Genomic DNA, 23,178 nt, shown 5'->3' with positions numbered 1-23,178 from the left:
GAAATTGAATGAACATTTGCTGAGCAAATGGGGAAGGAGTAAGACATCCCAAGCCAAGAGAGCAGTGTGAATGAAAACTTGGAATAGTGTTCCTTTCCACAGTGTCATGCCTTGGAATTCTGCCTTTGCTTTTTAAACATTTTTGTAACAGGAATTTTTTTTTTTTTTTTTGTAACAGGAATTCTTAAAAGTTTCTGGTAGAGCTCTGTCTATGGATGCCTTTTCTTTCTTATTAGTAACTCTCATTACCTGGTCTCTGGGAAAATTATTTCCAGTTCTTACATAATGAAGTTTTCAGTGAATATACTCATCTTTATTTTCCTTTTAGTTTATTTAGGAAACTAATAAAGAGAATTCAGAGAAAGGCCCTGAAGGTTTTCTGTCAAAAACTGAAAATTTATCTGCAGTGGGGTACTGAGATAACCTTTCAGGTAGAACTTAAGCTATGCCTGGAGAGATGGCTTAGTTTTGCACACAGTTAACCTACTTTGCTTCTTGATTCAGAGACTTACTTCATAAGGAAGAGGGATAGGTTAACTCTGTTTTCATCCTTTCTTTTTTTCTGGCATCAGTTTTCTATAATCATTTTTTTCACAAATATTTATTATTGTATGTTTAAGTAATATTTAAATATTTTAATATTTAAAGGAGGAATACCAGGAAACATACTACTTTGGCATTACTTTGGGTATATTAGAAATGCATTTTTAAAAAAATCATTGTTTTTTGAGAATAGCAGCAGCTGTGATAATGGCTGGATTGTGAGTCGCATACTCTGTACTGTTTGTGGCTCTGTTTTGGCCACCACTGCCCACCCACAATCTCCTGACTCTCTAGGCAGTGGACATATTTGTATGCACTGGGATAACCCTGTGCTCAGAAAATAAAGTGGGACAATAGCAGATGGCCAAGCATGCTGTACAATGGGATTAGCATTGGGCTCCTCCTTCCCAGGGTTCTCCCCTATGGTTTTAAGTAGTTTTGTGTTACAGTAAATTTCTTATCTTTATAACAAATCACTGACCTGGAAAATGTAATTGAGCATTTGAATCTGAGCTGCATTCAAAAATCTGTGTTAAAATTGTACAGCTTCTTGCTTGATTGATTATAAATTATAATGTAGCTTGGAGTTTAATTTGCTGACGCAGATGTTACCATCATTGCTTTCTATGCTTCTATAACTTATGTTGATTTTGCCTTGCTTACTTCTCCAGTTTCCTAGGTTTGGGTATTTAGAGTTTAAATTTAACAGTAGCAGAAAGCTGATTAATATATGATTAGAAGGTTGCAGTTGGTTTGTTAGTTTGGTCCTAGATTGGTTCTTTAAGTCTCTTTTGTTATTTTGTTTTGGGTAGGAAATCAGAAAGAATAGGTTTTTTATATATTCTATTTGTTTTCTGTGGAGTCTTGGTTAAGATAGTGTTACTTTCTTTACTTTTTCCATATCATAAGATGGAAAGGAGAATATGTTTTATCACTAAAAAAACAGTGTTTAGTAATTTTACTCAGAAAATTAATATTTTTAAAAATTGTCATATTTTATTTTTAGTAAGAATTAATTGCAATGTTTTCTAAGTGCTATTATTTTTAAGTCACAACCCAGCTGCTAATGAAGCTAAAGAGAGAACCAAGTCAGTCTCTAATCAAATATTAAGTTGGAAACTAGGCTTTAGAATTTTCTTTTTTCATTCTTTTACTTATTTTTTTTTAATAGAACACAGTTTAATTAAATTTTTTTGTTTATGGAGAATATGTACAGCTAAATTCTTAAAATGTTTTGTCAAAAACCAGAATGTATAGTAGATGAAGTCTGATTGATGATGATATTTTTGTTGGGGAATATACTCCACATGGATTTACTTTGCTTCATATAACCTTCCTTGTCCCGTTCCCTCCACCCCCTTTTTTTCAAGTAAATCTTAAGGAGGTTGATAGCTGAACTTGGACAGTCTGATTTAACTTCTAGTTTGTCAACAGATAACTTTTTAAATGATGTTGGTATTATACAAGTGACATTTTGTAATGAGTGATGAGTTAGTCCCTAAGAAAAGTTTACCTTGTTATAAATTACTTTAATTATGATATATTCCTGCTCACCATCCTTTCTACTTCCAGAACATTTCTCTCCAAAAATAAAAACAATAAAACAAACACAACACCCCTCATCTCTACATTCTGATAATCTAGAAACAATAAAGTTCAGTTATAAGTGATTAAAGCAACAATAGCAATAGCACTGCTTTATAATAGATGGAGAAAAATCTTCGTCTGCATAATGAACTATTTCTAAAGCTTGGTAGCTTAAACAATGATTTTTGAATGCTCACTTATTTGTGAGTCATGAATTCAGGAAGGGCTCTTTTGGGTAGTTTGTCCCTGATATGTTTGGTGACAGCTGGGGGTGTCAGCAGTTGGACGATCCACTGCCAAGCTGGCCTTTTCACTTGCATACATTCTGTCTAGGTACTCCATGGCCTCTGGCTGCATGGCTACATGCTGTCTTTTGCCTCAGGGCTTCTGCATATGTCCTGGGTATCCCACAGCATGATGAGAGTCGTCACACTTCTTATGTGGCACCTGACTCCACAGTCATAGATGTTAGAAGCAGAAGCTGCCTGACCAGTTAAGGGTTATGCTATGAATGGGTTTAGAAGTGACAGAGGATTCCTTTTGCTGTATTCTGTTTGTCATAGTCACAGGACTTACCTTGATTCGGGGGGTCAAGAAATACACTTCACTTCTTAACGGAGCCGTGGCAAAGCCACAATGCAGAGGAGCCTGTAAGGTGGGAGGTATTATTGTGGCCATCTTTGGAAAAAATATCTGCTCCAGTTCAATAAAAATGTTGATTGAGAATATGAGGTTAAGATTTTTTTGTGTGGTGCTATGGTGATAAAGCTCTTAGTCCCTTTTTTGGTGTCTTATAATGTTGCAGACTTATTAATCAGAATGGAAGAGGAATTTTTCTTTTTTTTTTTTTTTAAAGATTTTATTTATTTATTTGACAGAGAGAGACACAGCAAGAGAGGGAACACAAGCAGAGGGAGTGGGAGAGAGAGAAGCAGGCTCCTTTTTTTTTTAAAGATTTTATTTATTTATTTGACAGGGGGAGACACTGCAAGAGAGGGAACACAAGCAGAGGGAGTGGGAGAGAGAGAAGCAGGCTCCCTGCTGAGCAGGGAGCCCGATGTGGGGCTCGATCCCAGGACCCTGGGATCATGACCTGAGCCGAAGGCAGACGCTTAACGACTGAGCCACCCAGGCGCCCTTAGAGGAATTTTTTTATTTCTGTGTTACTTAGTGTCTTAATCTGTTATTCATAGAGCTTCTACTGTCATCCACCATTCCCAACACAAGTCACTTCAAATCAGAAGGAATTCTAAACAGTCTATAATTGTTTTACCCAATTTAGGAATTATCACAGGGTATAAAAATATAAAAAAAAGAGTACAAAGGAATAAGGTGTAAAGAAAGGATACAAAGGATGTACTAACAGCAGAAGGTGAATTAATGCTACGTATTTGTTTTAGAGCTTCACCTTAGGTGAGAAGCGCAACTATCTAGATGAAAACTTTGTGTATTAGTGCTCTCATATGGAAGAGACTGCCATCTTGAAGATAATTGGACTGAGTATGTGCATAGATTCAAAAGAATTTTAAAGTCTTTTTTTTTTTTTTTTTTTTAAAGATTTTATTTATTTGACAGAAAGAGAGAGAGAGCACAAGCAAGGGGAGTGGCAGGTAGAGGCAGAGAGAGAAGCAGGCTCCCCGCTGAGCAGGGGGAGCCCGATGTGGGACTTGATCCCAGGACCCTGGGATCATGACCTGAGTCGAAGGCAGTCGCTTAACCAACTGAGCCACCCAGGCTCCCTAAAGTCTTTAAAGAACAGAGAAACTTGGCTAAATTGTTTTGTGTTATTTGGGGGAATAAAACAGGATAAATCTTAGGCTTAGAATTTTTAAGCTAGCACTAGGGGTTAATTAAATAATTTTTTTCCTAATTGAGCTATAATTCATATATCATAGAATTTACTATTTTAAGCTATAGAATTTATTGTTTTGTGTATACTTACAAGTTTGTGCAACCATCACCACTATTTAATTCCAGAACATTTTCAAGAAGAAACCCATACCTGTTAGCATTCACAACCCCTTATCCTCTGGCAACCCCTGATCTACTTCTTATCTCTATGGATTTGCTTGTTCTGACATTTCATATAAACATAATTGTATAATATGCAACTTTTTGTGTCTGGCTGTTTTTTAACATAATGTTTTCAAGGTTAACTCATTGTAATTCTTCACTCAAGTATCAGTACTTCATTCCTTTTTATGTCTGAATAATATTCCATTAGGATGAATATAGCATATTTTGTGTATCCATTCATCAGTTTATGGACGTTTGGGTTGTTTATAGCTTTTGCCTATTACGAATAATGATTCTATGAACATTGATGTATAAGTTTTTGTATGAACTTTTATGTTTTCATTTCTCTTGTATGTATATCTAAGAATGGAATTGATGTTAACTTCATGTTTAACTTTTTGAGGAACTGCCAAACTGTTTCTAAAGCAGCTCTGTGACATTCCTGTCAACATGTGTCATTCTGATAGGTATGCAGTGGTATCTTTTTGTGGTTTTCATTTGCATTTCCATAATGACTAATGATGTTGAGCATCTTTTCATGTACTTGGCCATTTGTATATCTTCTTTGGAGAAATGCCAATTCATATTTTTTTGTTTATTTTTCAATTATTTGTCTTTTTATGATTGAGTTCTGGAAAGTCTTTATATATTGGAGACTCCACCCATATTGATAAGGGATTTGCAAATATTTCTCCCAGTCTCTGGGTTATCTTTTTTTTTTTTTTTTTTTAAAGATTTTATTTATTTATTTGACAGAGAGAGAGATAGCAAGAGCAGGAACACAAGCAGGGGGAGCGGGAGAGGGAGAAGCAGGCTTCTTGCCGAGCAGGGAGCCCGATGTGGGACTCGATCCCAGGACCCTGGGATCATGACCTGAGCTGAAGGCAGACGCTTAACCACTGAGCCACCTAGGTACCCTCTGGGTTATCTTTTCACTTACTTGATAGCATCCTTTGGTGCACAAGAGTTTTAAATTTTGATCAGGGCCAGTTTATCTTTTTTTTTTTCTTGGTTGCTTTTGCTTTTGGTGTCATGTCAAATAAGCCAATTGCCTAATTGAAGGTCACAAAGATTTCCTCCTACGTTTTCTCCTATGATTTTGTAGTTTTAGATTTTGTATTTAGATCTTTGATCCATTCCAAGTTAATTTTTGGTCTAAGGTAGGGGTCAACTTCATTATTTTGTATGTGAGTATCCAGTTGTCCCAGCACAATTTGTTGAAAAGACAATCTTTTCTCAATGAATGGTCTTAGGACTTTTGCTAAAACTCAGTTGCTTATGGACACGTGTGTTCATTTCTGAACTCTTAATTCTATTCCATCAGTGTATATGCCTCTCCATGTGTCATACCACCCTGTCTTGATTACTGTAGACTTTTGTAGGTTTGGATATTGGGAATCGTGAATCCTCTACCTTTGTTCCTTTTCAGGATTGTTTTTTTTGGGGGGGTGTCTCTTGTAATTCTATATGAATTTTGAGATCAGTGTGTCCATTTCTGTGAAAAAGGCATTTGGAACTTTGATAGGGATTGTGTTGAATCTGTTCATCAGTTTGGGGAGTATTGCCATATTAACAATACCAAGTTTTTCAGTTGATGAACATGGGGTGTCTTCACCTTCCTTAGGTTGTCATTAATTTCCTTTATTGTTTTGTAGTTTTCACTTTATAAGTTTTGAACTTCTTTACATTTATTCCTGAATATTTTATTTTTTTATGCCATTGTAAATGGAATTGTTTTCTTCATTTCAGTTTCATATTATTAATTTTTTATACAGATATACAACTGATTTTTGTATATTGATTTTGTATTTTGCAACTTTGCTAAACTTGTTTATTAGCTCTAATAGTGTTTGAGTGGATTTTTTAGTAATTTCTGTATATAAGATCATGCCATCTGCAAAGAGATAGTTGTACTTCTTCCTTTCCAATGTGGCTGTCTTTCATTATTTTTATTCTTCCTTAATTGCTATTCCCAAATGTCTGGTACAATGGAGAATAGAGGTAGTGAAAGCCTATATCCTTTATCTTTTTCTTAAAGACTTTTTTATTTTTAAGAGATTTCTACACCCAGCGTGGGTCTTGAACTCACAACCCCGAGATCAAAAGTTGCATGCTCTACCAGCCAGGTGCCCTCTTGTCTTGTTATTTATCTTAGGAGAAAGGCTTTCATTTTTCACCATTAAGTATGATGTTAAGTGTGGATTTTTTGTAGATGTCCTTTATCAGGTTGAGGAAGTCCCCTTTTATTCCTAATTTATTGAGTGTTTTTATCATGAAAAGGTGGTGTACTTCATCAAATGGTTTTTCTAGATTTATTGAGATGATCATGTCATTTTTGTTCTTTATTAATATAGTACATTATATTGATTGATTTTTGTATGTTGAACCAACCTTGCATTCCTGGGATAGGGATGGGTATTTTTACATAGCCTTGCAGTTTTCATCTGGAGAAATGTGGAAACTTGTTCTATCAACATTATCATCTTGGCAATAGGAATGGACCTGAGAGAACATAGCCTTTGGATAAATGCCTTATTTTTAAGTGCTAAGGTATAATATAAATAAGAACCATTCAGAGGCTTATATTGTAATGCTTTATACAATATAGAAGTAATTTTGACCCTTATTAAAACATTATTTCCTTGGATTTTTAACTATGTTTGAATAATTAGTGAATAACTTGAGGATTTATGTTTATCTGGGTCCATTTTCTATTGATAGAATGCCATAAAAATATTCTCAGAGTCTTGCAAGCTCTAGTTCAGAGTGCCCTGATTTCTATTTTGATTGAGCACACATTTTAAACTTGAAAATGGTAATTAGCAAGCAAATATGAAAGGGTCAGATCCCTGTTGTGATAAAGGTTGTTCTTAGAGGTCTCTCAGGATACCTCATAGCAGGAACTTGTCAGAGTAATAAATATATAGATAAGTATCTAGAAAGGGACAAAGGATTTAAAAAAATACTGATCAAAGTTTTGAAGCACAGTCAGTATTTTCTTCTGCTTAAAAACTGCTTCTAATTTGACATGAATTAACTTGCATTGCATTCTCACCTGTGGGAATGGCCGTTTGGATAAATGCCCAGGTACCTGTCAACTCTGGTTAAGAAGTTGAAATAATTAACCACCTTGAAGAAGTTATTAAATCAGACTTCGATGGAGTAGCTTTTCGTGCTGTTTCTTCTTTCTGTTACACCAGTATGTGCACCCTAACCAGAAAATAGCTTCTATTTTCTAATAGAAATAGAATCAGACATGTATTTTGTTCTTTATCTGTTTCATCTTCCTGTAATTGCCAGACCTGCTTGCTTTTTTCTCCTAACCCTTTTTTTTCTAGAGGAATTTTTTTGGATTAGAAAATTCAGGGGTGCCTGGGTGGCTGAGTCGGTTAAGCATCTGCCTTTGGCTCAGGTCGTGTTCCCAGGGTTCCTGGGATTGAGCCCCATGTTGGGCTCCCTGCTTAGCGGGGAGCCTGCTTCTCACTCTCCCTCTGCTGCTCCCCTTGCTTGTGTGCATTCTCTCACTGTCTGTCAAATGAATAAATAACATCTTAAAAAAAAAAAAAGAAAACTCATCCAAATCTATCAAGGAATATTTACTAAATTTGATAAGATCCTTAGGTTTCCATTGTATATAGACAAGGAATTATTGTTTTGATCCATTCTCTCTGTGTCTCACCCAGGCCAGACTCTTATTTTATACACAGCAAATTTGGTAACACAGTATTTTTATAAAGTAGCTAAGTGAGCAATTTTAAGTGAAGTGGCTGTTCATTTTAAACAACGTTCTGGGTGTTTGAAAAGAATGCCACTGATGAATGATTTTTAACTTCCCCTACCCTTTTGACAATCTAATGAAAGCTGTGGGCTCTCTCCATATAAAAATGTACATAACTCATTTATGTGGACTCTGACATCATACATCCCTGCCATCCATGAACTCCTGATTAAAAATGTCCACCATCTATGAAACAAACAAGTTTGGGAAGAAGGGTCTCTGGGTTTTACAAAGCCATTAAATTATGTGTGTGGTTCAAATACAAACAATTTCATGTTATCTGTAATTTAACTAGAAAGAGTATAGCTGCTGGGTATAATGGATACTGTGATGAGTGACCCAGAGCGCCTTCCCCCACCCCTCCAGGGTTGAGGTTGTATTCGCCCAGATGGTGGAAGTGCTTTTGACATAGTCCTTAGTTGTTAGCCCCTATGGAGATTGCCTTGGTGAGAGAACTCCCTTGCATAAGGGCATACCACTTTACATTGAAATCCCAATGATTGAGGGCGCCTGGGTGGCTCAGTTGGTTAAGCGACTGCCTTCGGCTCAGGTCATGATCCTGGAGTCCCGGGATCGAGTCCCGCATTGGGCTCCCTGCTCAGTAGGGAGTCTGCTTCTCCCTCTGACCCTCCTCCCTCTCATGCTCTCTCTCTCAAATAAAAATAAAATCTTTAAAAAAAAAAAAAAAAAAAAGAAATCCCAATGATTGATCTTTGTAGGATATAAGAGATTGAATCCATTGCCCTGACTTGAGACAACTCTTAAAGATCATCCTGGATTCAGAGCTCCTCATGGGGTTGTCTGCATCCCTTGGAACTTTGTGGCCCCTGAATTTCTCCCTCTGCACAATCCTGTTCTCCCCTGACCCCCTTCCTTTCCACTGGTAGTGATCCCAAGAGTACCCTTTAATAAACTTCTTGCATAGTAAAATCTGCCTCAAGGTCTGCTTCCTGGGAAGCCCAGCTTTGTCACACTAGGGTTGAGTATTAGTACAAGTTAGCATAAAAGTAGGCTTGGCTGAAATAAAAGTTTAGTGAGAGGAACTTGAATTTAGACTCAAAATATGTGAAGCATCTCATTAGTATTCCCTTCAGACCTTATATTTCCATTGGTTTTTGGAAGTCTGGGTTTCTCTGAATTCATTAGTGGTTTCCCAGTCTTATTTTAGCTTTGCAAACCACCCCCCCCCCCCAAAGGCTCCTACAGCTTGATTTGTTTGGTCGCTGAAAGGTGTATATTAAATGAAGAGTTACTTACATGTCCTGCAGAAATCCCTAGAGATTTCCCATGTTGATAAGTACATATGATAAGAGAACTCCTCTTGTCATAACCCTAATCATATTACTTATCACAAATCCTAAGATTTCTTTCTTAGATAGCATTTAGAAAATTCTTGCTTTTGTCATTATTATTGAAATAATATATAGGTCTATTCTAAATATTTGAAAAAGATGGAAAAAACCTTATAACAAGGACATTTCTATGTGAGACTAAACTTTTCCTTCCTTCAAATTGGGATAATATTGTACATACTTTTTGATAACTTTTCTTTTTCATGTAATATTATACGATAAACAGGTTTCCATATCCTCAGTTAATAAACTGTATATGGTTGCATATTATTCCATCCAGTGGGTGGACCATGTGTAACTTAGCTAGCCACCTGTTATGTCTTTGATTTTTCTCAACTTTGTTATTGTTAATAAATAACAAGAATCATGGCTGCTTTTTCTTTGAAACTAAGCCTAGTATGTCAGCTTTAGTTATTTAAAAATACTGGGTTCTTCCATCACTAAAATGTACTGAACCATTAGATGTAAGACCATTCTATCTTGATAGCCATTGTTATTTTGCAACTTAAAGGGATACCACTCACATAGATGATGTAAGTTGAGTTCCTAAGTGCAGTGTCACCATTGTCACCACCTCCGAAGGATTGCCATTGTGAATTTGTGGATCTTCTTTGTTTGATTTTAGCATCAGAAGGTCAGGCAAATTTTTATATATGCCTGCCAGTTAAAAAAGTATTTGAGACATTTATAGAATTGTCTACCAAGCAGATCTTGATTGGCAGTGACCTTTGGTCTCCCCAGGTTTTGCTTCATATTATCCAGTTATTTTAAGCAAGTGGTCCCTAATTCCATTATCTGTCCCATAAGCAAGGTTATCAAGCAACTTACTTTCCCTCTCAGCAATTAATAAAATCTGTCAGGAGCAGTAGACTCTGAGTGTCTTTTTCTAAAGGTCTTACCTACACTTTCTGTATAGTTCAAATTGAACAGTTTTTAAGATAAAATATAGTGGTGCTCTGATGAAGTTTATTACTTTTTAAATGTTCTCAGCTTCCCTGTAAGAATACAGTTGTATTTTAGAATTGAAAGGGATATTAGTGTTCTTTTGTTTTGTGATAAATAATTAGAAAGATAAGTAACTTGCCCAAGACCACATAGCCAGCTAGTTTTTATTTTATTTTTTATATTTATTACCTACAGTAATCCGCTCCATGACTTACATGATGAGAGAACAGCACAGTTGAGAAGGAAACTCAACCAAAAAAATAATTAGTTACCAACCAAAATCTTTGCTGGGCTTATTAAAGACCATAAACAGTAATTGCCAATATAGATATGGGAGCTTTTCACAACGTAAACTGAGTTTATTTTTTTTAAACTGAGTTTAAAACATTGCTTAGAGTTTCTCATGATTTGTTGTTCTTGTGTCTTCTAATCACTGGAAACACATGATTGGACAAGTAACGTTTTTTTCTTTTTTTGAAGATTTTATTTATTTATTTGACAGAGAGAGAAAGAGGAGAGAGAGAGCGCATACAAGCAGGGGGAGCAGCAGAGGAAGAGGGAGTAGCAGGCTCCCCGCTGAGCAGGGAGCCTGATGCGGGACTTGATCGCGGGACTCGATCCCAGGACCCTGGGATCATGACCTGAGCTGAAGGCAGATGCTTAACCGACTGAGCCACCAAGGCATCCTTGGACAAATAAAATTTAAAGGCCAATATAAATAGTCTGGGCAAAAACTCATTTTGGTAAATTATAATTGTGCCTAGTTGGTATTTTTTGCCAGGGCATAGGGTAGTAGATAAACAGTGACATAGAAATTAGGGGACTTAGGAAATTGTTCCTTTTTATATTTTATTAATTACTGTAGATCCCTTTTTGCCCCCGGTTATGACTGTTCATGCAGACTGTACTTCTGCCATTGATACTGGAAGGTACCATTAACAAAGTAGGTAAAGATCAGAGCCTCTCTGAGTAACTTGCTTCACACAGTAAATTGATGCTGATGACTGCTTAGAACAACTGTGGGAGACATCATCAAAAAATATTCTTTAAATGATGTTTAAAGTAGGTAGGTGATTGCAAGAAGTGTTTGGGATTCCTTGTCCTTAGAACTATATCCTAGAGGAAGTCTCTTTTACCTGTACTCAGTGATTAGAACCTCAAAGGCGGAGTAATCAGTTCCACTTGACTAGTATTAATCACCCATGTTGAAACATGATAGTTCCTGACAACTGGCAAACCTGATAAAAACCAAAACAAAAGATGTCAAGAAATCTGTGCCAATGTGGAATTGGTATGCAGCTTTGATGAATTCACATGTAGCATGCATTTGGCATTAGTCTTCCTCTGGTTTCATACATTTTTCTCTCCGGAAAATAAAAATTGTATGAGGAGAAAAAGGCTCTATATAATATAATAATTATGTTATTTTTGGTTTTTTTTTTTTTTTTTTTACAACCCAGTTAACCAAACTATACTATGATTAGAGAAGGAAATGTCATCTTTCTATAAATAGTCATTTTAAAAAAATCTTGAGTTCTTAGTTCTTCTCTATGATAATAAACTGGTGTAAACCTGGTTGCCCCTCCTCCCTGTTTATCATCAAGGACATAGACATAGAGAATGAGCACCAATTCCTTTCATATCTACAAAATTATACTCATGCAGAAATTGAGTATACACTAATAGGTACTTCATGATCTCTTTCTGTATGAGATAGGGTTTGTGGAAAGTAGGAAAAAAGCCCATAGAATTATAAAATATGTCATTTTCTGTAACAGTCATTGATTTTCAATATGATCAAAAACAAGAGAGGGAAAGTCTTTTTAAATCTTAACTGTTTCATTGTCAAGTGCTTTCTAGTCCAAACTAGCTTCTTTCTAGCCCTTGGAAGTCAGGCTACACAGACTGTTTTAATAATACCATGATACTGAGATCCTGATTATCAAGTGTGTTTGGCTCTGCCCATTAGCTTGAATGTATTGAGTTTGGATATATGTTCCTTCCATGGAAGATTCACTTTTGCATTTGCGGTGATTTGGTACCTTCGCCCTTCATTCTTTGCTTCAGTAGGGCATACTATTTTAATATAAGTGACCATAGTAAAATGTACTATGTTTATTAGGTAAACAGTATTTAAAAATAGGAGATAGTTTATGTAAAGATGCTTGAGTCATTGGTATGATTGTCTTTTCTGTTTTTTTTTTTTTCCATTACAGAACATATTTATAGCATAGTGATTAAGAGTAGGATTCTAGAGGTAGATTGCCTAGTAATTATTTCATAGTCTTCTGGTGATGCTTAAATAGTTGTTATATATAAAGTTCTTATAATAATGCCTGACTTAAAAAGAATACTATGTTCTTTTTTTTTTTTTTTTTTTAAGATTTTATTTATTTATTTATTTGAGAGAGGAGGAGGTGGGGAAGAGAGAATGAGTGAGAGGGAGAAACAGACTCCCTGCTCAGCAGAGAGCCAGTTGCGGGACTTGATCCCAGGACCCTGAGATCATGACCTGAGCCGAAGGCAGACGCTTAACTGATTGAGCCACCCGGGTGCCCCATGAGAATACCATGTTCTTTTTAAGTGTTAGTTATCACCTGTTATCACCACCTCCTCCTCACCACCACCACCGTTATTATTATTCTTATATTGTTATTTTAGGGATTCTGTGGTTTCTGTTCCTACAAAAGGGAGTGGGGTTTTTTGGGGCTTTTTTTTGTTGTTGTTGTTGTTCTGTTTTTTTGTTTTGTTTTTTGGTTTTATTTTTTGCAGATAGCCCAAGCATATTTAAAGGAGTATTTTTCCACTTAACATGATTCCAAATCATTTTTATTGTTCACATTCAAGTTTGTGCACAACTGATCCAGTTTTTTTCTTGGATATTGTAGTCAAAGCTTTTTGTAAATCATTTATTTTAGATCCTGTGGATAATTGAATTTAGTATAGAAATAGGAAACTATATTTTATAGAAATTGCATAATAAGTACTGAAATGCCATGATATGACACTATCTGGATGATCAGCTTTTACATTGTCAACATTAGTTAAGAGCATGATTTTGAATCACAACCATAGTGAGGATGTGTAACAGCAGCTCTCGGTAGGGCTCATGTTATCCATCATGTTGTTAGGTAAACTAAAAGACAAGTAGTTTTGTACACACTCCTCCTCCCACATACCACACACAGCATCTTTAGGGTTTATTCAGTGCTTACGTGGCCAGTTTGCACTTATCTGTGTTTTTTCAGGTCTTCCTTGCTGATGGCAACTTGCCCAAAAGAGGCAATTTTACTGTCTACTGTCCTTCATTTTGTCAGTTCTTTTCACTATGGAATGTTTATTCCTCCTCTTTAGAAGTGAATAGCCATCCTTTTCCTCCCCTCCAACTCAACAATCTGTTTAGACAGCTGGGTAATTGAAAAAGAAAGTAGCTTAGGGAGAACTTGTTAATGGGGATTTTACCAAGTTTAGCAGCTTCTGCACCTGAGTATATTATGAAAAGTTTTTGCCCGCAAAGAAGAATGGATTCCTTTAATAGTGTGACTACATATAAATTATATGAGTGGTATTGTCAGCAGTTTAACTTAATTTCTTTCTTAGATGCTGATGATGGGGGGGCGGCGGAAAGAAGGGTTTTATCTTTATGATGCATGTAAGGGCTATTTGTATATTAGGTGGGCTCCTAAAACAAATCTGTTTTCTTGTATGTCAAACCTGGTTGGTTCTGTGAAATTTCATTTTAAAAAATGGCTCTTGTACTGTCCTTTCTTGACAAGAAAGTCTAATTGGCAGTGTGATTTTTATCTTTTATTTGCTTAATAAGGCTTATATGTTAGCAACTGGAATGACATGCATAGCTGGTTAAACATGTAAACACCAGGGCATTACATTCTCTGTATATGGAGTATTAGATTTTTGAGTGGCAAAATTCTCTTTAGTGGTTGTGAGTTTACCTAAGTATTGATCCATATGAGATTCTAATAGTGGTGTCTGATTAAAGGAAGACTAATGATTTTCATCTGTGATGGTCTTTTCTCTGACAGTAGCTTTTGAACTTTTAATGGCATTGAAAAGACTGGAGCCCATTTCAGGCATTTTAGTGGTTTACCTGTATGATTATTTCATTGTTAAAGAATAAAAATCTAAGCCTTACACAGTATTTATGGTATCTTATTCTAAATTTACCAGATCTTTTTGCAGAGCTTATTTGTTCTGCTTGTGGAATGCTTATTGACTCTAGAGAGAGACTTTTTCTCTTTCCCTGTAGAATGAGGCAGTTCCTAAATGAGCTTATATTAAATTGATTAATGCAGAAGTTATCTGAACATTGTATCTAGACTTGTTTTGTTTCAAGTTTTTATTAAATTCTGGCTAGTTAACATATAGTGTAATATTTTCAGGAGTAGAATTTAGTAATTTATCATTTACATACAATGTGCAGTGCTCATCACAATAACTGCCCTCCTTAATACCCATCACACATTTAGCCCATCCCCCCCCACCTCTCCTCTGGTAACCATCAGTTTGTTTTTTATAGTTAAAAACTCTTTTATGGTTTGCCTTTCTCTCTTTCTTTTTTTCCTTTCCCCTATGACCATCTGTTTTATTTCTTAAATTTCACATATGAGTGAAATCATACGGTATTTGTCTTTCTCTGACTGACTGATTTCTCTTACATTCTGGCTCCATCCACATCATGGCAAATGGCAAAATTTCATTCTTTTTGATGGCTGAGTAATATTCCATTGAACATATATACCACATCTTCTTTATCCATTTATCAGATGATGGACATTTGGGCTCTTTCCATAATGTGGCTATTGTAGATAATGCTGCTATAAACATCGGGATGCATGTGCCCCTTCGAATCAGTGTTTTTGTATCCTTTGAGTAAATACCTACTAGTGCAATCGCTAGGTCATAGGGTCGTTCTATTTTTAATTTTTTTTTTAAATGTTTTATTTATTCATTCATGAGTGTCAGAGAGAGAGAGAGAGAGAGGCAGAAGCAGAGGCAGAGGCAGAGGGAGAAGCAGGCTCCCCGCCTAGCAGGGAGCCTGATGCGGGACTCGATCCCAGGACCCTGGGATCATGACCTGAGCCGAAGGCAGGTGCTTAACCAACTGAGCCACCCAGGCGCCCCTATTTTTAACTTTTTGAGGAACCTCCATACTGTTCTCCAGAGTGACTGCACCAGTTTGCTTCCCACCAGTAGTGTTGAGAGGGTTCCCTTTCTCCGTATCCTCGCCAACATCTGTTGTTTCTTGTGTTGTTAATTTTAGCCATTCTGACAGGTGTAAGGTGGTTTCTCATTGTGGTTTTGATTTGTATTTCCTGATGATGAGTGATATTGAGCATCTTTTCATGTGTCTCTTAGCCAGTATCCAGGCTTCTTTTGTAGTTCCATTCTTGGCAGGAGTTTATGTGTACGCCTAAATACAGTTTCTAAAAGTCCAAGCTTATATATTATTCATTTACTGATTAATGAACTGATATTTATTATACACCTAGTGTGTGCCAGATATGAAGATAGAAAACTGGGGTAGAGGAACAGGATTCAGTCTCCTTATGGAGACATGTATCAAACAAAGAATTATAATATGGTCAGGGATTAGTGTTAAAATGTATATATAGATGGGATAAATAGAGATAAAGGTGGTAAACATATAGATAGATGAAAGAATGGAGAGAGTGTATGTATGTATGTATGTATATATAACACGTATATGTGTGATAGAGTACAAAGAGCATTTTATTCTCATAGAGATAAGAGCAAGGAAATCTTTTCAAAGGAGATAACATTTATGTTGCTTTTTGAAAGCCATGTGAAACATACCAGCTAGCTCTAGTATTAGCTCAAGAGGGGACTAATTTATATTCTCCTGCTTAATTTTTCTCTATAGAACTTATTACCATCTAACAACTGTGTTTATTTCATTCATTTATTGTCTGCTGTATTAGGATGTTATCTTTTTGAGGATAGGGATTTTTTTTGTCTGTTTTGATTATTTCTATATTCTCAACACCTAGAAGAGTTTCTGGCACATAGCAAGAGCTCAAGTATGTGTTGAATGAATGAATGAAGTTTGTGAGTTCTACAGTAATTGCCTTATTTTCTTTTAGTTTATTAAGACTATCTCTCTGCAATTCCTAAATATTTTTTTCTCAGTGTTTTTCATATATGTACTTTAATCTCCCATGATAACATGCTATCTCTATAATGTTTCTCAAACCCACCCCCTCTTTTCCATCTCTCTTAGCTTTTTAATCTTCAGTATCTCTTACCTGAATTGATAAACTCTAATTATTTTCCATGTCTCTATGCAAGTCCCCTTAAATTTTTTCTTCACAGCCATCAGAATTATCTATCTAAAATGCAGAACTGACCAGACTATTTCTTTGCTTAAAAATACCTAATGGTTGCCATCTGTCTAGAATAAAATTTGTGCTCTTTAGATTGCACATAGGGCCATCCATAGCTTGGATTCAGCTACATAATGGTGAGTTCTCTTACCATCTTATAACATAATAAAAATCGGTCTATTCATTTTTCTTTGTACAACTAGTGCCTGGTAATATAAAGAATTGAATAAATATTTCTTTGAGTAAATGAACGCATTACAGATGTGTATGAAGGAATGAATAACTACAATAAGGAATTTCATTGAAAATGCTTCATGTTTAGATAAAAGGTGATATAGAAATATATTTTAACACTAGCATTTAAGAACAATTTTTCTTTATACAGCTGATTTGTCTTTCTTACTGTCTTGTTCTAATCCTCAATTCACTGTGAAGTGATTTACAGTGTCATTATTGAAGTAATCCCATTTCTCATGTCTTCCCTATATTCCTCCCTCAATCCCATCTCTATATGTTGGCTCTTTTCTCTCTAGCTACTTCCCTTATTTTTTTAGAGATTTATGTATATGCATAAATGTCCATAGCTACATGTGTGTCTTTTCTGTGTTCTGCCTGTAAGTTCTGTCTTGAAAATTTTGCATGCAGTTCTGAAACCCTAGTATTAAATTATTTCTATGGAACATACACGCAGAGACAACCCTGGTCTACCTGTTTCCAACTTAAAATGATTTTTATTGTGACTATTTGTATTTCTCTTAATTTCGTTTTTTTTCCCCACACTTAGATTGAAAATCTTCAAGAGCAACTTAGAGATAAGGAGAAGCAAATGAGCAGCTTGAAAGAACGAGTCAAATCCTTGCAGGCTGACACTACCAACACCGACACAGCCTTGACAACTTTGGAGGAGGCCCTTGCAGAGAAAGTGAGTGACTGGTTTGGACTCTCCATAGACACGTTTGCTCTGCTTCCTCATTAATCTAAAATTTTCTCTAGTAATGAGACTTGGATATAAAAGAAGAAATCCCTTAGGGCAAAAGAGAAAAGAGCTTTCTGTACTGCTGCTGTCGTAGATAGTATAAAGGGATAGAAAATCCATTTTGTTTTTGTCAACTTAAGCATCTGTTGCTAGGCAAGATGGATTTCACACTAGACGGTAGTGGCTGAAAGTTTTCCCCCTCCCTTCCACTCTCTTCTCCTCCCCTCCCCTCCCCTCTTCGTTCATTGCTATATTTATTTTAGAGAGAGAGGTGGGTAGGGGCAGAGGGAGAGGGAGAGATAAACTCAAGCAGACTCCACACTGAGCTAGGAGCCTGATGTGGGACTTGATCTCACCACCCTGAGATCATGACCTGAGCCGGAACCAAGAGTCAGACACTTAACCACCTGTGCCACCCAGGTGCCCCCAGTGGCTGAAATTTCTAAAGACTAAGCCATACATTCCCATTTACTCTCTTCTGAAGAAAAAGCAAAGTTCTTTTTATTTATCTCATCAACTAGAATTTGGGGATGTGGGAATATCAGACATTGACCATTAGGAAGCAACATATAATTAGTTCTCCTTTACTGTACAATGTTGATACCTAATATAGTCTTGGATTATAGTTATTAATACAACATGTTGTTTTTCTAATCTTGGCCTTGCTACTTCATTTTTGTTTATGAGCAAACCTAATTTTTCAGGAATGGTTGACTAAATAAAGAAGTGGCCCAGCCAGTTAGGTGTTAATGTCTTGGAAGGAGGTTTAAGGAATCTTGGTGGGGCATTTTAATAGGGTTTTTAAAAAAGATTTTATTTATTTATTTGACAGAGAGCACAAGTAGGCAAAGAGGCAGGCAGAAGGAGAGGGAGAAGCAGGCTCCCTCAGCAGGGAGCCTGATGTGGGGCTCAATCCCAGGACCCTGGGATCATGACCTGAGCTGAAGGCAGCCGCTTAACCGACTGAGCCACCCAGGTGCCCCCTAATAAGATTTTTTTTTTTTTTTTTAAAGGAATAGGGTCACTGTTCCTTAAGCCTCTTGGACTCATAATGCTTCAGGCTATGTGCCAGGGATCAAGGCTTGATCCCTGAATACAGTCAGAAATAATAACCAGAAATATACTTAAATTGCTTCAACTTTTAGACTTCCTGAGTATCTGTTGACAGAAGTTTTAATGGATTCTCTCTTTTCCCCCCACTTTTTTATGCTCTAAGCTCAACATATCATAATCTCCCAAATCTCTTCCTTTTTTGTATGTGAATTTTGAGTTGTTTCCATTGCCTTGTGGGCAACACATGAATTACATATAAAAAAGAAATATTTGTTATTTATCACCCTTAGGGCTGTATGTGTGTAAAGTTTTTGGATACTTGGGAGTTGAATAAAGGGGATTATTCCAAAAGAATACTTTAAGGACTTCTAATACTATTTGAGATTATAGGAAAAGAAACCTAGGGGAATCAAAAGAACAAAGCCACATCTTTATTATTGCAAGAGAGGTAGGAAGGATGAATTCCTTGAAAAGTAGATTATTAACAACTTATCACTGTCTTTTGAATGGAGCAAGAAAGTGTGAAATTTATCAGCTAAAAGCTGAATTAGAGTCACATGATAGAAGTATGAAAGGAATTTTCTTACGTATTGACGTGTTCTCTCATCAGGAGCGGACAATTGAACGCTTAAAGGAGCAGCGGGACAGAGATGAACGAGAGAAGCAAGAGGAGATTGATAACTACAAAAAAGATCTTAAAGACTTGAAAGAAAAAGTCAGCTTATTGCAAGGCGACCTCTCAGAAAAAGAGGTTAAGATCACCAAAATAGAATGATTTGGTTTGCTTAGTGCATTGTATGTATATGTTGTTGGTGTTTACATAATGCATATAAAACTGTATTTGCTGGAAGATTTTCTTAATATTCTTATAGCAGGCCTTTTCAGAAGATGTTAAGGGGTATTTTGGGAAGCTTTGCAGAGACATAATGGATATTGGATCATTCATTTCCCAAGTTTAGCTTTTTCAATATGTTACGAGTTGGTTTCTTACTTGTTAATAACATTTTTATAGATCCTAAAATAACTGAAGCAGTTACACATGGAAAAATACTGTGCTAATGGTAAGAAAGGTGATAGATAAAAGAATATGCAGATGGAGGGCTGCTTATTTACAATATGTCTTAAGGTGCATCTCAGTATTGGCAGAGAAATCTTAAGTGATTGCTGACCATTTAGGTGACTTAGTATATTTTGGTCTTGCTTTTGGAAGATCCTGTTAATGTGACACAAATAGTAAAAATACTGCCTTGTGATCATGTAATAATGCCTGAGCTTTAGGGACACTCTCCGATTTTCTTTCTAGTATCTTTAAGGCAATTTATGGAAATTTAAGTTTCTGGTGAAACTTTCCTTCTAAAAGGGAAAAGTATTTTATATTTACGTCAGTGTAGCTACTACAGTAACTAGTAGTGAGTACTACTGCTAGTGACTAGTTTCATTCATGAAGCTTGATCTACTTCCGTTTATTTTATGGGAATGGATATGTATTGATAGAACTCTTTAAGTCACAATTCAGTTGATATTTCTTGGGAATTCAACTTACTTTAGTTAGGACTTGAAAGCTGAAGCTGACATTGTTTTATATTTCATGAATGTTCTTGAAATGGAATTGTCAGTATATAGTAATAAATAGAAACTACAAGCCACCAAGATAATAAATTTTAAAATTTACATTTTTATTTTGTTTGTATTTAGTATTTATTCTAGATGTGTGTTGCTTCTTTCAGGCTTCACTCTTGGATCTGAAAGAGCATGCTTCTTCCCTGGCTTCCTCAGGACTGAAAAAGGACTCACGGCTTAAGTCACTGGAGATTGCTTTGGAACAGAAGAAGGAGGAGTGTCTGAAGATGGAATCACAATTGAAAAAGGTTAAAGAAAATTTTTCCACTTTTCTTACTTTGCTTTAAATAAGAACATAGTAGAGAGCTCTGCAGTGTTCAATGTGTAATAAATTACCAATGATGTAAAAATCCCCCACAGTTCAAAATATCATTTATACCTTCATCAGTTCTCTTAATGGTCTTGTCCTCTTTTATTTTACTACTGAGCATCCTCAAACTCTTAGAAAATTGACAGTTTAGAGAAAGATTAAAAAATGCAGCTCCTTTATGGACAAAGTATAAGACCACAATGTAAAAATCTTCATTTTCTGATATATTCCTTCCATTAGCATTGAGCTTCCTAGAAGGAGATAATCTAGCAATGATAGTCACCCATACGGGCGAGTATTAGGATGTGGTACAGATATTTATTTTCCATTTCTTTGATTTATTTCCCTCTAAGATGTATATGGCAGTTTGTAGTTTTCAGAACACTTTCATATTTCTAATCTCTGAGCTACCAACTCTGTGAGAATTGGAGCTATGACTTTTGAGCAATTACGTTAACTGAGGCCAGTTGATATTGATGACTAATAAGAAAGGGTGCAGCCTAGTCTCAACACTTTAAGTCTTGTTCTCTTTCCATATATTGGGTGTATTCAACATGATACCCTTATAGTGAATCTTCATGTAGGGTATGTCAAAAGTAAAGTCATGTTTTTAGGCTAAAGAAAGAAAGAAAATCTAGGATCTTAAAGTTATTGTGAATAAATAGGAGAATTCTGTTTATGAGATTACGGATTCTGATTATGACCAATTCACATTTTAGCTGGCTTTTTTCCCTCACTGAAAAGGTGGAGGCAGTTTTCTATATAAAACCTGAATATCGAAGATGAAGCTGCTTATGTGTATTTAGGGTTATAAAACAGAGCGGTAACTATCAAGAGTAATATTATTCATTCATATTCCAAACTCCCCTGTTTGTGACAATCCCACATTTTCTTTCTGTTTGTTTATTTTTAACCTCTTTGTTACCATAGTCTCTTATATCTTGGACTTTATGTTTAGATTTATGAGAAAAAATAAAGTTATCTTTGGATGGAGGAGGTTGATGGCTTCCCCCTACTTTGGTTTATTACCTGTTTTACTAATGGCCAGTTTTCTTTTCATATTTTCCCTTGTTTCATTCTGGATGATTGTTTCTTTCATTTTAATTGATATTTTCCTATTATACTCCTTCCACAATGCCCAGCTCCAACAAGGAGGTTGATACTGTAGTTTTCTGTATGTTTCATTTGTTTTTTTGCTTTTTCTCCCCTCTTTTAATTGAGCATTTTATATAATTCCATTTTCTTGTTCCTTTTAGCATATCAGTTATATTTCTTAAATTTTTTCAAGTGATTACCCTAAAGTTTGCCGTATACATTTTTGACTTAACCCCCAACTTTACTGAGATATAATTAACAAATAAAAATTGTATATATTTAAGGCGTACAACATGATGATTTGTGTATACATTGTGAAATGATTACCACAAACTAGTTAACACATTCATTACCGCACATAATACTATTTTATTTTTTTGTGGTGAGAGCACTTTTTAATACTCTTAGCAAATTTCGAGTATACAATACAGCATTATTAAGTATGGTCACCATCCTGTACATTAGATTCCCAGAGCTTATTGATCTTACAACTGAAAATTTATACCCTTCTTTGATCACCTCCTCATTTTTCCATCCTCCAGCCTCTGACAACCACCATTCTATTTTGCTTCAATGAGTTCAGCTTTTTTAGATTCTACATATAAATGAGATCATACAGTATTTGTCTTTCTGTGTCTAGCTTAATTTTACTTAGCATAATGTCCTCCATGTTCATCCATGTAGTCACAAATGACAAGACTTACTTTCTTTTTATGATTAAATAGTATTTGAGTATACACACACACATCGTATTTCCTTTATCCATTCATCTATTGATGGACACTTAGAGTCTTTCAGTATCTTGGCTCTTGTGAGTAATGCTGCAATGAACATGAGAGTGCAGATACCTCTTTGAGATACTGATTTCATTTCTTTTGGATATATATCCAGGAGTGGGATTGCTGGATCATATACTAGCTCCATTTAAGAATTTCTGAGGAAGCTTCGTACTGTTTTCCATAATGGCTGTATGAATTTGCATTCACACCAACAGGGTACAAGGGTTCCTTTTTCTTCATACTCTTGCCAACTCTTATTTCTAGTCTTTTTGATGATAGCCGTTCTAACAGATGTTAGTTGTTATCTCACTGTGGTTTTGATTTGCATTTCCTTGATTGTTAGTGATGTTGAGCTACTTTTCATGTACCTGTTGGCCATTGGTCTGTCTTCTTTGGAAGAATATCTGTTCAGGTCCTTCACCCGTTTTAATGGGATTATTTGTGTTTGTGCTATTAAGTTGTATGAGTTCCTTATATATTTTGAATATTAACCCCTTGTCAGCTATAAGGTTTACAAATATTTTCTCCCATTCCGTAGGTTGCCTTTTCATTTTGTTGATAGTTTTCTTTGCTGTATAGAAGCTGTTTAGTTTGATGCAGTCCACCTGTTTTTGCTTTTGTTGCCTGTGCTTTTGGTGTCATATCAAAAAATCAGGCAGTAAGACATTTTTAATCTAAATTCACTTTCAAAAAAATGTTATCCCACTTTATGTGTCATGCAGGTACATACCACAGAATACTCCCAATTCCTTCCTCCCTTCC

At 35.7% G+C, this 23,178-nt stretch overlaps 1 protein-coding gene across 14 annotated transcripts in view; it reads left to right on the top strand.

Moving 5' to 3' along the window:
• The window catches only part of ERC1 (ELKS/RAB6-interacting/CAST family member 1), a 548,010-nt gene that overhangs the window by 149,422 nt on the left and 375,410 nt on the right, over nucleotides 1-23,178 (top strand). For all 14 annotated transcript variants that reach the window (XM_032390726.1, XM_032390723.1, XM_032390722.1 and 11 more), the window contains 3 exons: nucleotides 17,368-17,505; nucleotides 19,223-19,363; nucleotides 20,340-20,480. In XM_032390726.1, the coding sequence (XP_032246617.1) occupies nucleotides 17,368-17,505; nucleotides 19,223-19,363; nucleotides 20,340-20,480 (420 nt within the window). The remainder of the gene's footprint in view (nucleotides 1-17,367; nucleotides 17,506-19,222; nucleotides 19,364-20,339; nucleotides 20,481-23,178) is intronic.

This window comes from Phoca vitulina, unplaced genomic scaffold, assembly GCF_004348235.1.
Source record: "Phoca vitulina isolate PV1807 unplaced genomic scaffold, GSC_HSeal_1.0 scaffold59, whole genome shotgun sequence".
Lineage (NCBI taxonomy): Eukaryota > Metazoa > Chordata > Mammalia > Carnivora > Phocidae > Phoca > Phoca vitulina.
This window is presented reverse-complemented; position numbering and strand designations above follow the sequence as displayed.